The sequence below is a fragment of the Boleophthalmus pectinirostris genome, unplaced genomic scaffold, assembly GCF_026225935.1.
Source record: "Boleophthalmus pectinirostris isolate CB_2022bp ecotype Guang Dong unplaced genomic scaffold, ASM2622593v1 HiC_scaffold_8, whole genome shotgun sequence".
NCBI lineage: Eukaryota > Metazoa > Chordata > Actinopteri > Gobiiformes > Gobiidae > Boleophthalmus > Boleophthalmus pectinirostris.
In genome coordinates, this window is record NW_026571515.1 from 16,435,188 (window position 1) to 16,450,081 (window position 14,894).

The window sequence follows — 14,894 nt, forward strand, 5'->3', positions numbered from 1 at the left end:
TTTAGCAAATAAAAGTGAATATTTTAAACATGTCCAGAAGAATGAACAAACAGACTTAAATATGAACTGACAGACTAATACAATAATCATGTTTCAGAACATGTGTGTACAGCTCTGAACTGCAGGGTTAGCAATTTTTATGCAGAGTAAGACAGGACATTTTGTCGTTTGTGGCGGAAATGATGGTACTTCGAAAATTGCAGTCTTTGCTTATTGGGTCCAGTCAAATAACGATTGCAGTTACTCCTACTGTTACTATTACTATTACTACTACTATTACAACTGCTGTCTATGAGAAAATGGCTCCTAATTTTAAACATGTATCTAAAATATACAGTAAAATAAGTTTTTTTTTTTCATGTTGGCATAAAAGAGTCACTGTATTTTTAATCTCCATACAACTTCAGTAAAATAATTTGGATAATTTCAGCCCTGGAATAGCCAATCTCTACTGAACTAAAGGTAAAATATAGCTGTTAACTTGGAATTTACCACTACATGACATCATAAGGTGGAAGCGAGCATTTTGTAGACAGACTGATAATAAAGAGCTACTCAAACATGTGTGAATGAAGCAAAAACACAACTCCATGTATGTTATAACATGTATTAAGGCTCACAAGAATCCATTTTGATTTGTGTTATATTTCTACTCTGATGTGTTTTCAGACATGTCCAGTCCCAGCTCCTAATCCCCCTCCTCACCCCTTCTCTCTGACCCCTTCCCCTGCTCTGGTCTCAGTCCTCTGCCCCTCACCTCTGGAGCAGTGATGGCGGCAGGAGTAGCCACCTGGTTGCCCTTTGCCCGGGCGGCTGCTGTGGGCTGGCTGCCTCTAGCCAAGAAGTCCATGCCCAAACCTCCCGTGGACAACTCCTCCAAGTCTGACGAGATCCTGTACGTCAACGTCAGCGGAGTGCGTTTCCAGGTAAAAAAGATTCCAAAATGATTTTAAAAGTGATTTTGTGTTTAGTTTGAAGTCAATATTTTCCACGAGACTTGCTCACATGCTACTAAACGCTCTGTTTGTCTCAGAGACGTTACCTAACAGTCATCAATAATTCAGATCATCTCAAGTTATTTTTGTGTTACAGACTATGGAGTAAAGTAGAACTAAACTAGGACTAGACTGGACTAAACCAGGTCTAACTCAAGTCTAAATAAACAAGAAACAGTGTTACTGTGACCATTTGGACCAAACCTGGACTAAACTGGGACAAAATCAGTTTAACCTTGTTCTAAACCAAAACCTAACCAGATCACATCCACACTTTAACCAGGACTAACCCAGGTCTCTCTCCTCAGACCTGGAAGAACACTCTGGACCGGTATCCTGACACTCTGTTGGGCTCGTCGGAAAAGGAGTTCTTTTTTAATGAGGAAACTCAGGAGTATTTTTTTGACCGGGATCCTGAGATGTTCCGGCACATTCTAAACTTTTACCGAACTGGAAAACTGCACTATCCGCGTCACGAGTGCATCCAGGCCTTCGACGAGGAGCTGGCCTTCTACGGGATCGTCCCAGAGATCATTGGGGACTGCTGCATGGAGGTACGTGTGAGATTATTTGGTTTAACTGTTGGTTTTCAGATAATCCTGCACAGCAAGATATATTCTCACGATATTTGTGAGTTCACGAACTCATGAAAATCCATCTTGACCCCCGCTGGTGCGATAGGACCAGACAGGTGGATGGCAACCAATCACAGAGCAGCACTGAGGTTTGTGCAGAAGCCAAAGGTGTGCAAACGTACTTCCGCCTATTTTAGTGTCAATACCGACTATTTTGGCTGTGAAAAACGTGCAGAGGAAGTGTTTTGTTGACAGGAAAGATTTGCTTTTCTCTCAACTGGATGTTACAAAAGTTAGATAGTTTTCAGCTTGTCCCTCTGTTGTGACACTTTGACCAATCAGATTCAAATATTGGCATTTTCTAAACGCTTTCAACGAGAGCTGTTCCAGATTGTTAATATTGATTATGTTGCCTGTAGGAGATAATAACTAATGCTCATTCTAATGTTCACACCTTACTGTGATTGGCTGTTACTCACTCAGAGCATAACTAAGGTAGACAGCATTTTCCACATCCTGCAGTCACACTTTCTGGTTCTTAGATAATAAACTGTTATATTTAGACACAGACAGCAGACAGTGGGCATATTTTGACCTCAAGACCTGCTTATAAAGTATATCTATAGTTTATTTCTCATCATTCTGAAACCCATAGAGAGCATTTAAAGACAGATTACAGACTCATCACAACTCAGTTTTATATTGTCATATCACTCGGCCATACTGTGCCTACTTATTTACTTTTGTCTAATTAAATTGATTTGTCTGCACTACTGATCCTTCCTGTGTGCCTGCAGGAATACCGTGACCGTAAGAAGGAGAACCAGGAGCGTCTGGCGGAGGACACGGAGGCGACAGAGGGAGCTGACGCCCCCCTGCCCCCCGACAGCACCCAACGAGAGCGCCTCTGGAGGGCCTTCGAGAACCCACACACCTCCACCATGGCTCTGGTCTTCTACTACGTCACCGGCTTCTTCATCGCCGTGTCCGTCATCGCCAACATTGTGGAGACTGTGCCCTGCCGACCGCCCAAAGGAAGCGTGAAGGAGCTGCCGTGTGGAGAAAAGTACCAGGTAAAGCTAGTTAGAAGTTCAGACTAACTAAAAAGTTGGAGGTTCGATCCCCACTACTGGCAATGCAAAGTGGGTTAGTGCACTTTAAAAACCATTAGGCCAAGCATTCCTATTCCTAATATGGCACTCTGCTCCAAATTCTCTCTCTCATAAACTTCATTTGACTGGAGTTGAACGCTATAGGTCGTCACACTCCATTAATCCACGTATTTACTTGTATACAGTCTATTGGCCTAACACTGTGATTATTAGACTAGATTTACTATGTAGGTTTGTGCCTTCTGTGGACTCAATTTGCAATTTCAAGCAGCCTGTTACGTGACACCAAACAGGAGTGGAGTTTGAAGTGTTTAGAGTTAAGTAAAATCTAACCAAGTTCAGATGACTTGAATTAAGAAAGTTAAAAGGTAAAGATGATTTCACTGACAAGTAAAATAGCCTGATTCACCAGATGGTTTCACTTTGTGGAAACCGTCTAACCTCGCAGCATTAGGATTTGTTCGCTCGACCGTAGGCGGGTACTTTTTGCATTTAACCAATTGCTGCTATTTGGTCATGATGTATGTAATGTGCCTCTAACGGGGCTAACTGGTATATTAAGCTTTTCCCAAATCCCGTAGGAAGAAGGACAATAACGTCTCTCCTCTTAATAAAATTCACAAAACATTCTCTATGTTCCGGCTTTAAATCCTCGATCTTGGGAATCGTTGCCAACTCAGAATGTATGGCTCTTCGATGATTGGCTGGTGCCAGAACTCGCACTTCCGAGGTTTTTGCAAATTGTCTAGTGTATTCTGATTCCTGACCTAGTCGCTAGAGAGAAATTAAATTGAGTGGAGTAGGCACTAGGTGGTGCCAGCCTGGCTAAAATTATCTACCAGTGGAACAAGACTTTTTGTACATAAAATACGAAAATACATCTTGCTACACTTAAAATAAGAAAAACAACAACTCTCTGCACTTAAAATAAGAAACAAAAATCAAATGTTCCTTGAATGAAGAAAAAAAAACACTTAATCCATTGGTAGATAATTTTACTTGTCAAGTTGAATTGACTCAAATAAAGTAAAATGTCCTCATTTTAAGTCATTTTAACTTGCCTAGATATTACTTTTTAGGGTGCATATGTCTACACCCCGCCTCTCCTCCCTCCTCACCCTTTTCTTTAGTCCTCCGGGTACTGCCCAGTTTAACAACTCTGTTTGAAATGTTTTTGTGGGAGGAGTTTGTGTTTAGTCCCATTTTTATACAGTTCTTTTTGGGGGTCAACCTTTATTGCAAGGACTTTTTCTTTGTAATATTTGGGGTGAATAAACAACTTCTATGACTCATTGTAGATGGTAATGGTCACACTTTTATATAGCGTTTTTCCACTTTCAAGGCACTCAAAACACTTTACAACAAGGAACCACTCACCCATTCACACACACATTCATACACCAGTGTGCGCAGACACTGGGGGCGAGGTAGGTTAAGTGTCTTGCCCAAGGACACAATGACAGCATTCATCTGTGGGAGCTGGAATCACACTTGTCAACCTGTGGGTCAGTGGATTTGACCGCTCAACCAATTATGTTTATGTCGAGAGCGATGTGAACCGGCAACCTTCGGAGCAGTAGTTATTTTTGGGGGTCAGTCTTTATCACAAATACTTTTTCTGTGTAATATTTGGGGTGAATAAACAACTTCTACGACTCATTATAGATACAAACTTTATTTTGCCTTTACAGCCTATGCTTTTTAACAATAGCGGTAAAAGGTCATATTTTTATACAGCACTTTTCCCCCTTTAAAACACTCAAAGAGCTTTACAACAAGAAGTTATTCACCTATTCACAAACACACATTCATACACCAGTGTACGCAGACACTAGGGACGAGGTGGGTTACGTGTCTTGCCCAAGGACAAAACGGCAGCAGCTGTGTAGAGAATATCTTCAGCAATCTATAGCACTTACAATGTGTTATTGAGACCGTCCATGCCTCCAGTGCCTGTGTATGAGTGAGTGCATGTGAGAGTAAAGGGAGAATGGTTCCTTGGTGTAAAGTGCTTTAAGTGCTCAGTAGAAGAAGAAAAGAGCCATTGCTTGTTTTCAAATTATAGAAAGTGCTGATAGCTTCATCGTGAATGGGAGCAGTCAGTGTTTTTGTAAAGATTATATGTGGTATTTTCATGAGAATTACCCTCAAGCAAAATGTACAAATATTGAACTCGGCGATATGTAAACCTGTCAGAATATGGAACTTTAAAATAAGAAAATATAGCTTATAAACGATAATACTGAAATTAATTTATACCACTGACACAGTTATCTTAAAGCAGGATTAGACTAGACTAGACTTACATATATATTTTGTTTGCTCTTTGTTATTATATTTATTGTGATGATCTACTGTGTCCAAATAATTTCCCTTGTGGATCAATAAAGTTCGTCTAAATCTAAGGATTAGCCCCAAAAAACTATTCTAAAAACAAGAGTTGCAACAGATAAATAACAGAATGAAACACTTTAGTTGTTAGTATTCAACCCTCTACCTTTCATATTTTATCGTAGTACCATAAAATATGAAAAAGTTCACCACTACTACAAAGAAAAAGTACACACAATAAATATTGACACCCAAAAAGTACTGCTCCGTCTAACTTGTACTAAGTCGATATAGTAAGTATCGTGACAGGTCTGGTGATACGACAAAATAATGAATGAAGGTGCAGTCTGTAACTTGTCGGGTGTGTGGTCCATGTGTTTATATTGCTTAAAAATACCATGCATTCTTACTGTGAGCAGTATCTCCTCTCTATAGTTATGACCCTGCAGTAACTTGGCCTGCTGATATTACCTGCTTGTCTTTATGGAGATAGATTAGTTTAATACAAAACTGTAGAACGTTCCAGGAAAAGCAATAACATCTATAGCAGACCTTCGCCCAGAAAAGCTACATAGTGCTCCTTTAAGAGTTTTCATTCACACCTTATGATGTCATGAAGTGGTAGTTTTCAAGTTAACAGCTCCTTTTTGCTTTAGTTGAACTAGAGATAGGCAATTCTTGGGCTGAAATGATCCAAAACATTCTAGTAAAGAGGTATGACTCTAAAAACAGGTCTTAAATTTCATGTTCCTAAATTAAGGCCTTAAAAGTCTTAAATTACTTTGTCCAAGTCTTATTTTTTTCACAAAGGTCTTCAATTTCAGCCTATTTTTTCGTATACTCAACCGACAAACAACATGAAATCTCATAACATGAATGAACATCTAATTTGGAGTATGCGTAAACAATACTTCGGTTTCTGGTGCCGGCAGCAATGAGTAAACAATCAGTACTGTGGAGGAAGATGTTGGATGGATCATGGGGAAGTGTGGGTTTAATCCACAGTGGCTTTTAGATTCTAGATTTAGTAGTTGGTTGGTCATTATTATTATTATAATGGGTGTGGTGTTGGTCTTAATGTTCATTTAAGTGGTCTTAAAAAGGTCTTTAAACAAATCTTTAATTTGGGGTAGTCAAAACTGGGGATACCCTGAAAAACACAGCAGTGTATTACCACATGACTTCACAAGGTGGAACAGAGTGTTTACACGGCCTAACTTAGTCTAAATATGCAGGGTTTGTGTGTTAAACATGAGTGAATGAAACAAAACACAACTCCAGGTATAACATATTATAACACAGATCATAAAATAGCGCTGTATAGACCCTTTAAATGTTTTTATTTGCACAGCCCTTTGTTGAACCAGATCAGTGCTATGGGCTTAAATGAATGCAACACTGCAGTATAAATAAATAACCATGTATCTTGTATGTACCAGTTGGCCTTCTTCTGCATGGACACCGCCTGCGTTCTGATCTTCACCTTCGAGTACCTGATGCGTCTCTTCGCCGCCCCGAGCCGCTGTAAGTTCATGCGTTCGGTGATGTCCGTGATCGACGTGGTGGCCATCATGCCGTACTACATCGGGCTGGTGATGCCGGAGAACGAGGACGTGAGCGGCGCCTTCGTCACTCTCAGGGTCTTCAGAGTGTTCCGGATATTTAAGTTCTCGCGGCATTCACAGGTAGGACGGTGTGCAAAACATCATCTCATTGTGCTGTGTGATGAACTACCAAGAGGGACTGCTGGGTCATATGAAATGGTTCTGACAAGCATTGCAATTACAAATAGATTTAAAGTTTTCATGATTTAAATGTTAAAGTTTACATTTTAGAGGTGCAATATGTAACTTTTTGCTCATCCTGAAAAGTTATGATACACCCTGTGGTAACATTTGACAGAAGAAATATGAACTGCTAAAATAAGGCACTTCTGAACATGTTTGTAGAAGTCTAATCGGCTGGTTTTATACAGCATAACACAGGATATTTGGTTGTTTACAGAGGAAATAAAGTTACTTAAATAGTTGCCGTCTTTACTTGGGGCAAGACATAATCTTCACAAGACGAGACAAGACAAGATTGGGACCATGAGAATAGAAACGGACATTAAAAACTTTAGATTTTGATATTATTTGAATAAATTGTGGTATTCAGTTGACACGTTTTGGCCTCACCATTCTTTATTGAATGGCTCTTGGAACTACAGCTTCTGAGGAGATGCAACGTTGACAATTTAGACAATAATTTTCGTCGTGTGTGCACAACAACGTGGGATGAGAGCTTGTCCCATCCCTAGTTCTACAATTTGCTAATTGTGCTGAATCTTACAGCCCTATTTTAAGTTAATTACAAAGAAATGTGTTGTCTTTTCTTAACAACTAACTCTTATCTCATCCAAACAATCAAGATGTCAAAATCTACACTCTGTGGATTGAAGTCCTTTTTATATTCAGGATTAGAAAGTTAGACGGATAGCCCCAACTTCACCATCCCTCAGTGAAGATATAGTAAGTAGTAAATATTGAATGTCTAACAAATTGTGGTGCCAAATAATTAATCAGTTGTTAGCAAATAGTTTGTTGCCAGTTTGTCTGAAGCTTACAAAATACATCTTTTTACACAGAAGTAAAGACCCTGGATGATTCAAATATCAAACTACTTAATGCAGTATCACAAAATTACCAAAGTCATTACATCCCTAACCCCTCAGACCAAACTGAAATAGCACCCTACTCTCTTTAAAGGTGCATTGTGTAACTTTTCTGGTGGAGGGTCTGTCAGAGGCTTTTCTCCATGAATGTTATTGCTTTGTTTGGAATGTTTCACAGTATGGAATTAAACTTTAAACTTTCTATCTTCCTGGAGACCAAACCAGACCAAGTTACTGGCCTGATCTATGGAGAGGCAACCCTGCTCACAGTCAGAATTCCTGTTTTTCTAGGTATTTTTGGCCCATAAAACCACCTATAACTGAACAAATGTAAGGTAGAGCTGTTTAAAGCCATACTGTGGAACATTCTAAGCAGAGCAATGAAATAGCCATTGAACCAAGCAGATGACAGACTCCCAACCAAAACGTTACAGAGTGCACCTTTAAGTTAATGATGTTGTTGATGACGTTTTTCTCTCCTGACAGGGCCTGAGGATTCTGGGATACACCCTGAAGAGTTGTGCATCTGAGCTGGGTTTCCTCCTCTTCTCCCTCACCATGGCCATCATCATCTTCGCCACCGTCATGTTCTACGCCGAGAAGGGCACCAAGGGCTCGGACTTCACCTCCATCCCTGCTTCCTTCTGGTACACCATCGTCACCATGACAACGCTCGGGTCAGTACCCCTCAATTTAGATTTACAATGTCGGTGTAACATATTTTTGAAACTCCCAGTACTTTTTATTTTACGTTTTTCTTTTTATTTTATTTTTTTAAAGGTGCACTGTGTAACTTTTTGGTTGTGGGTTCGTCACTTGCTTGTTTCTATGGAGATGTCATTGGCCTGCCTGGAAATGTTCCACAGTGTGACATTAAAAACTGCTCTACCTTATATTTATTAAATTACAGGTGATTTTATAGCTCAAAAATACCTAGAAAAACAGGCATGAGCAGGACTGCCTCTCCACAGATCTGACCTGTAACTTCTGGTTTGGTCTCCATGAAGATAGAAAGGTATAAAAGCATTTGACAGACCTCCAGAAAAGTTACACAATGTACCTTTAAGATCAAATATATTGCTGCACGATTTGGGAAAAAGATCCGATTCTGACAAACATTGTGATCGTGATTTGCTTTGCGATGTTTGTTTCAAAGTTCACATTTTAAAGACCAGTCCAGAAGAATTGACCAAACTCCGAAATATGAACTGATAAACTAATACAAGAATCACATTTCAGAACATTGTACAGATCTAAACTAGACAGTTAGACGTTTTTATGCAAGATTTTTTATTATTATTTGTGATAATGGTACTAAAATTTCAGACTTTGAGATTTGTTGATCGCGTCCATTCAAACTACTATTTGAATTACATTGTGATTTGTCTTGTAGATCGTGGAGATAGAAAGAAACGTTATTCTCTTGGAGGATTGATTTGTTGATATCTGATGCGACTGTTGCATTTGAAACACAAGAAACTATGAATCAACAATGAAGTATAACAGAATCCAATCCCACGTAATTTAGCTAAATTTTTCTACTTTTTCTGAAAGTTGTGAGCTGGTACTTCTAAAACTTTTCATTTGTCAGTGTGCTTTTTAAAATTCTGATACCAGCAAATTTCCAGGATGCTATATTATGTTATTTGGACTTGGTTTAAAGGGCCCATATTACGTTATTTTCTGATCTATGTTATAATATTGTTTCTTCATCACAGACACACCTGGAGTTGTGTTTTGTTTCATTCACACATCTTTAATTAACACACAAATCCTGCTTATTTAGGCTGAGTTCTTCTCTTAAACAGAAAACACTCTGTTCCACCTTGTGATGTCATTTGGTAATACAGGAAGAACTCCACACACCTTCACTACAGTCATTTGGATGATTTCAGTCCCAGAATTGCCCATTTCTTTCTTTTTTTTTTTTGTTTTTTTTTTTTTTTTGCATATATATTTATTGCCTTTTAATTTAAACAAAATAATCAACAAAATAATAACAATACAAACAAAACAAACATTGGCCCATTCATATATTAGACACAGATACACCCGTTTCAAAATGTAAATACCCTATTCATAATAGTTGAAATCTCAAGGCCAGTATACATCAAAAAAGGTTCCCAAGTCTTCTTAAAAATATTGTCTTTATGATGAAGCCGACACATCAGGTGATCGAGAGAAATAAAACCAAGAACCATCTGCTGCCATTGAGTTTCAGGAGTCAGATATCCACTTCACTAGCAGACTTGAATTGGCCATTTCTACTGAAGGTAAAAGGTAAAAGGAGCTGTTAACTTGAAAACTACAGCTTCATGACATCACAAGGTGGAGCATTTTAAGCTTTGGAGATCTAGACAGACTAAGGATTACTCAAACATGTGAGGATGAAAAAAAACACAACTCCAGGTCTGTTTTTAAGGAGGTAATAACTAGGGACCTACACAAATATCAAATTACAAGTTTCTTAAGTTATAGTGCAGCAATACAGCTACAAAAACAGAGGGGAACTACATAGACCATGATTCTTTGCTTTCATTTCAGTGCCAAATACATGAAGAAATAACTTTTATAAGCACTTTTAAATCTTAATTGTTTGGATTATGATAAGTCTTATCAAGGCATTTTAAAAGGAAATAACTTACTGTATTCACAGTTTTGTTAGTGTACCTGCAATACGATATCGTTACGTATGAATCTCACATTTATTGCGATATCGTGGGAAAGCTCACAATATGGTGGGGAGTCTCACGATTAGGGATGTAACAATATCCAAATCTCTTGGTACGATATTTATTGTGATATTTTGTGGAGGCAAAACTGTTAATATGCTTCTTTTTCCTCTTAAAATGCCTTGACAAGACTTAATCCAAAGAACAAGACTTAAAAGTGCTTAGAACTGTTATTTCTTCTTGTAGTCTACACTGAAATGGAGCAAAGGATCATGGTCTATGTAGTTCCCTCTGTCTTTTTTTTAGCTTATTGCCGCGCCATAACTCTTAATTTAAGCAAAGAGACTTGTAATTTGATATATTGTGATGGTCCACGATATTATTGTGAGAACTCTGACGATACGATATCACAATGTTTCCGTTACTGTTACATCCCTAATAAATATCGTACCGTGAGATGTATATCGTGAAAATATCGTAGCGAGAGATTTGGATATCGATACATCCCTAGTAACAAAATTATACGTGTCTTAAAGCTCAATTTTGAGTCAGTTTTGTGTAATATAGGACAAGAAATGAATATTACCACTAAACAATATCACCATTAAACTGTGACTAGTTAAGAGTATATGTAATGCGTTGCAGTCGGGCCATGTGCTTTTGGAGCTGTTAGCCGTCGTCATGGAAACAGCTGTGTCTTTGTGCCGTTTTTATCATGTTTTTCACACGCTTCGAACGCCTACGCGCATCAGATCATTACACTCAATATTCCCCACCATCATTATTTCTGATAACGTTCCTGTAACATCTCCCCCATCTTCTGTTTGCCACCAAAACTGCAAATTCGAGGTCACAGACTGTTACTGTGACTAGTTCGGCTCTGAGCGTCTGCTGTTGTCGATTATCCCAGTGGGCAGAAGGTTTGTGGTTCAGTTCCCATTATTGGCAACGCGTCCTGTTGTCAAGTCCTTGGGCGTTTACTATGAATGAGTGGAGCTGTTCATTTGTTTTGTTTTGAACTTGTTGGACTAAAATAAAACGCGTGGGTTTACCAGGATATCATACAGTACTGAAGAAAGAAAATTATAATTACTATATTGATTTATCCTTCAATATATGTCAGCTAGAACAATGCATTTTGGATGTCAGTGTTCATAAATCATAAATCCATGTATCGTTCATTTGTTTTCCAATATAATATCAAAAATAAGAAAAAGAAAAAACAACTATTTTCTTCATTATTTGTCTCCAAAACCAAAATGAAAAAAACGGATAATGATTCGTTTTAAATTTTTTGATTTTGTGTTTAAATTAATAATGGAAAAAACTAATAACGGCTGTTTCCTGTTTCTGTGACTTAAACTGCGATGCTGGACTTTTGTGCTGCATACGGACTGAACCAGGCCTAAAACAGGACTAAACCAGGTCTAAACCAGAATTTCACTAGGACTAGACCAGGATTAAACCAGGATTAAACCAGGACTAAACCGTTTTCAGTCTTGGTCTGGTTCCGGTCTCAATCACGGTCTGGTCCTGGTCTGGTCCCGGCCACAGTCCCCATCTCAGTCCTGGTCCTGGTCTAAGTCCTGGTCTCAGTCCTGGTCTGGTTCTGGTTTGGTCCTGGACCTGGTTCAGTCCGTATGCGGCATAAAAGTCCGGCATCGTAGTTTAAGTCATGGAAACGGAAAACCATTCCATATCCATTATTCATTTAAACACAAAATCAAAAACTGAAACAATTAATCATCATCTGTTTTTTTTTTGTTTTTTTTTCATTTTGGTTTTGGAGAGAAATAATGAAGAAAACAGCTGTTTTTACATTTTTGTATTTTTGGTTTTATATTGAAAAACAAATGAACGAATGATACATGGATTATTATAGTACTTTTTCTTTGTGCTAGCAATGAACTTTTTGGTATTTTTTCAGTATTATGATCAGATGTAAAGGTGCATTTTGTAACTTTTCTTCACCTGCTTGTTTCTATGGAGATGGCATTGCTCTGCCTGGAATGTTCCACAGTATGACATTAAACAGCTCTACCTTACATTTATCCAATTGCAGGTGGTTTTATAGGTCAAAAATACTTGTATACTGACTGTGAGCGGGGTTGCCTCTCCACAGATCCGACCTGTAACTTGGTTTGGTTTCTGATCGAGGGTCCGTCACCTGCTTGTTTCCATGGAGATGTTGTTGCTTTGTCCAGAATGTTCCACGGTAGAGATTAAACCTATTTATCTCGAGCGAGACGACACTACTGGTGAAAAGTTTTAAATCACCACACATTTTTTTTACTGTTTACTGTTGATCAATTCTAAACTTTTGATTCATGAAAGTGTCTACCTTTTGCAGATTAAACAGCTGAACACACTCGTGGCATTTTACAACAGAAATAAAAAAATTCTTCAGAAAGTTCTTCCCAAGTCTGTTGCAGAAGTTCCCATAAATGTGTGGCACTTGTAGGTTGCTTCACTCTTCTGTCCACTTCATCCCAAACCAGCTCGATGGGGTTTAAGTCTGGACACTGTGCTGGACACTCCATGTCTTCAAGCTTTACCATCTTGTTCTTTTTTCCTGAGGTAATTTTGGCAGAGCGTGGACTTGTGTTTTGTTATCTTTTTTTTTACCTCTGACTCTTCAGTTCTTATCTTTGTACCAATTCAAGCTCTTCATTGGACTTACACGACTTGAATTTCAATTAAAAACTGGAAAAATTTGGGTGTTCTAAAACTTTTGACCAATAGTGTACAGGCTACATCACTGGTCAGATCTGTGGAGAGGCAACGCTGTTATTGTCTTTTTAAACAATAGAAACACCTGTAATGAATAAACACAAGATACAGTAGATGTGTTTAATGTACCATGGAACATTCATGGCAAAGTGAAAACATCTGCATGGAGACAAGCAGGTGGCAGACCCTCCAGCAGAAAACTTGCTCCTTTAACTATATTCTATATTTAACATTTAGAATAGTTTTTTGGGGATAACCCTGCTGTAGTTATTGTGTCAGTGGCATAAATTAGTTTTAGCGTTTTTAGTGTATTTTCTTCAACAATATATGGTACTTCAAAATGTATTATAAAAGTAAAAAATGCATAGCACACTCAGATGGCCAGTGTCCAAAAGCTTTTTTTTTTTCCGGCAAAAAAGCCTTCATCAGATAATTTTTCTCACTTTGGACCACAATATACTTCAAAGTTTGTTACCTTATGATGAAGGATAAACTGATATGAAACTATGGTATTGGATATTGGCTGCGATATTGAAAATTTTGATTGATCCAAATTCCAAAATATTGGTTCAGTCGATCTCAGTCGAGCTTCAGTTGATCTAATTTTGGTCTATAAATTGGTGGATTTACTGGGCAATGTTGGCCCAAAACTCCACATAATATTGAACTTGTGTTTTTATAAAGATGTTTTGTGGTTACTTTGTGATAAATTGTCGACCAGGAAATAGGAAATAAAAAAAATAATTTGAGATACTTGAAGCCAAAGTGTCGAAATCAGTAACAGAAAGAGAGACAGAGAAAGCTGGATCCCTAATCGTGACAGGACTAAGAAGCAACCCAACTTTATAAAACGAATGCATTATAATAATTATGTTCTTGTCGTTTTTTTTAAAGCGCACTCCACCAGCCTGTGTCAGTCCCGGTGTCTCTGTCGAAGAGGAAGAGGAAATGGCTGCTCTTTATAAATAATGAGGAGCTGAAGTGTTCTGTAGCTCTCAGTCTGTGCTCAGGGCAGGACCGAGGCTATAGCTGGGTTTCAGATGACATCACAGCATTCTGTAGACTCTATATTATTTAATACAGATGGGTATAGAGGCCTCGCTAAAATTAGTGTTGGTTCAGATCATAGACTGCATAAAGAAGCAGACTAAAGCTGGGAGTACACTGTGTGATTTTTGGCCCTTTCTGTGCCGTTTTTTTATTCGTGCAACTGGTTTTGGGATCAGGCCGAGTTTTCACTTAATCGTGCGTCGTGCTTCGTGTAGTAAACATGGGGTAACAAGAACCGATTAATACCTCCCGACCAGCTCCCGATCGGCAATCATAGGTCGCAAGAAGTGTTGAAGTAGTTTGTATAGTGTGAGAACATGAATCATGAGTGATGAACTTTAAAACTCTGTGATTTGTTCGTACAGTTTGAGCTGGTGCTGAGTGAAACAATTGAAAATATCTCACAGTGTATGTCCGGCATAAGGGAGTGTGACGTCAAACGAAGCTCACGAGGATAGTGGTTTGAGAAACGAATTTAGAGCCAGGTCCATTTTAGGAATAAGAATTTATTTACGGACAAAATAGCAAAATAAATTCACCAGGATCATGTAGAGCGGGTTAAGTTCAAAGTTAGCTGTACTGTCAATTTCTTCACATGTACTAGACATACAAAGCAAGGTCGGGAACGGTTCTGATTGGACAGAGAGCGCACAAACGTACTTACGTCGACCAGAAGAAAACACACTTCAGCTGCTACCGGCTTTTGTGTCATCTTGGTTTGTCATTATACCACGGACACAAACATGATACAAACTTTTTTCACAGTCTTTCTGACG

General features: G+C 38.5%; 1 protein-coding gene across 1 annotated transcript in view; it reads left to right on the forward strand.

Annotated features, from left to right (window-relative positions):
• Positions 1–770: 770 nt before the first annotated feature.
• Positions 771–14,894, forward strand: part of kcnd1 (potassium voltage-gated channel, Shal-related subfamily, member 1) — a 51,246-nt gene continuing 37,122 nt past the window's right edge. Inside the window, exons 1-5 of the mRNA XM_055166127.1 lie at positions 771–926; positions 1,304–1,549; positions 2,368–2,643; positions 6,453–6,698; positions 8,153–8,343. Coding sequence (XP_055022102.1) covers positions 771–926; positions 1,304–1,549; positions 2,368–2,643; positions 6,453–6,698; positions 8,153–8,343 — 1,115 coding nt within the window. The remainder of the gene's footprint in view (positions 927–1,303; positions 1,550–2,367; positions 2,644–6,452; positions 6,699–8,152; positions 8,344–14,894) is intronic.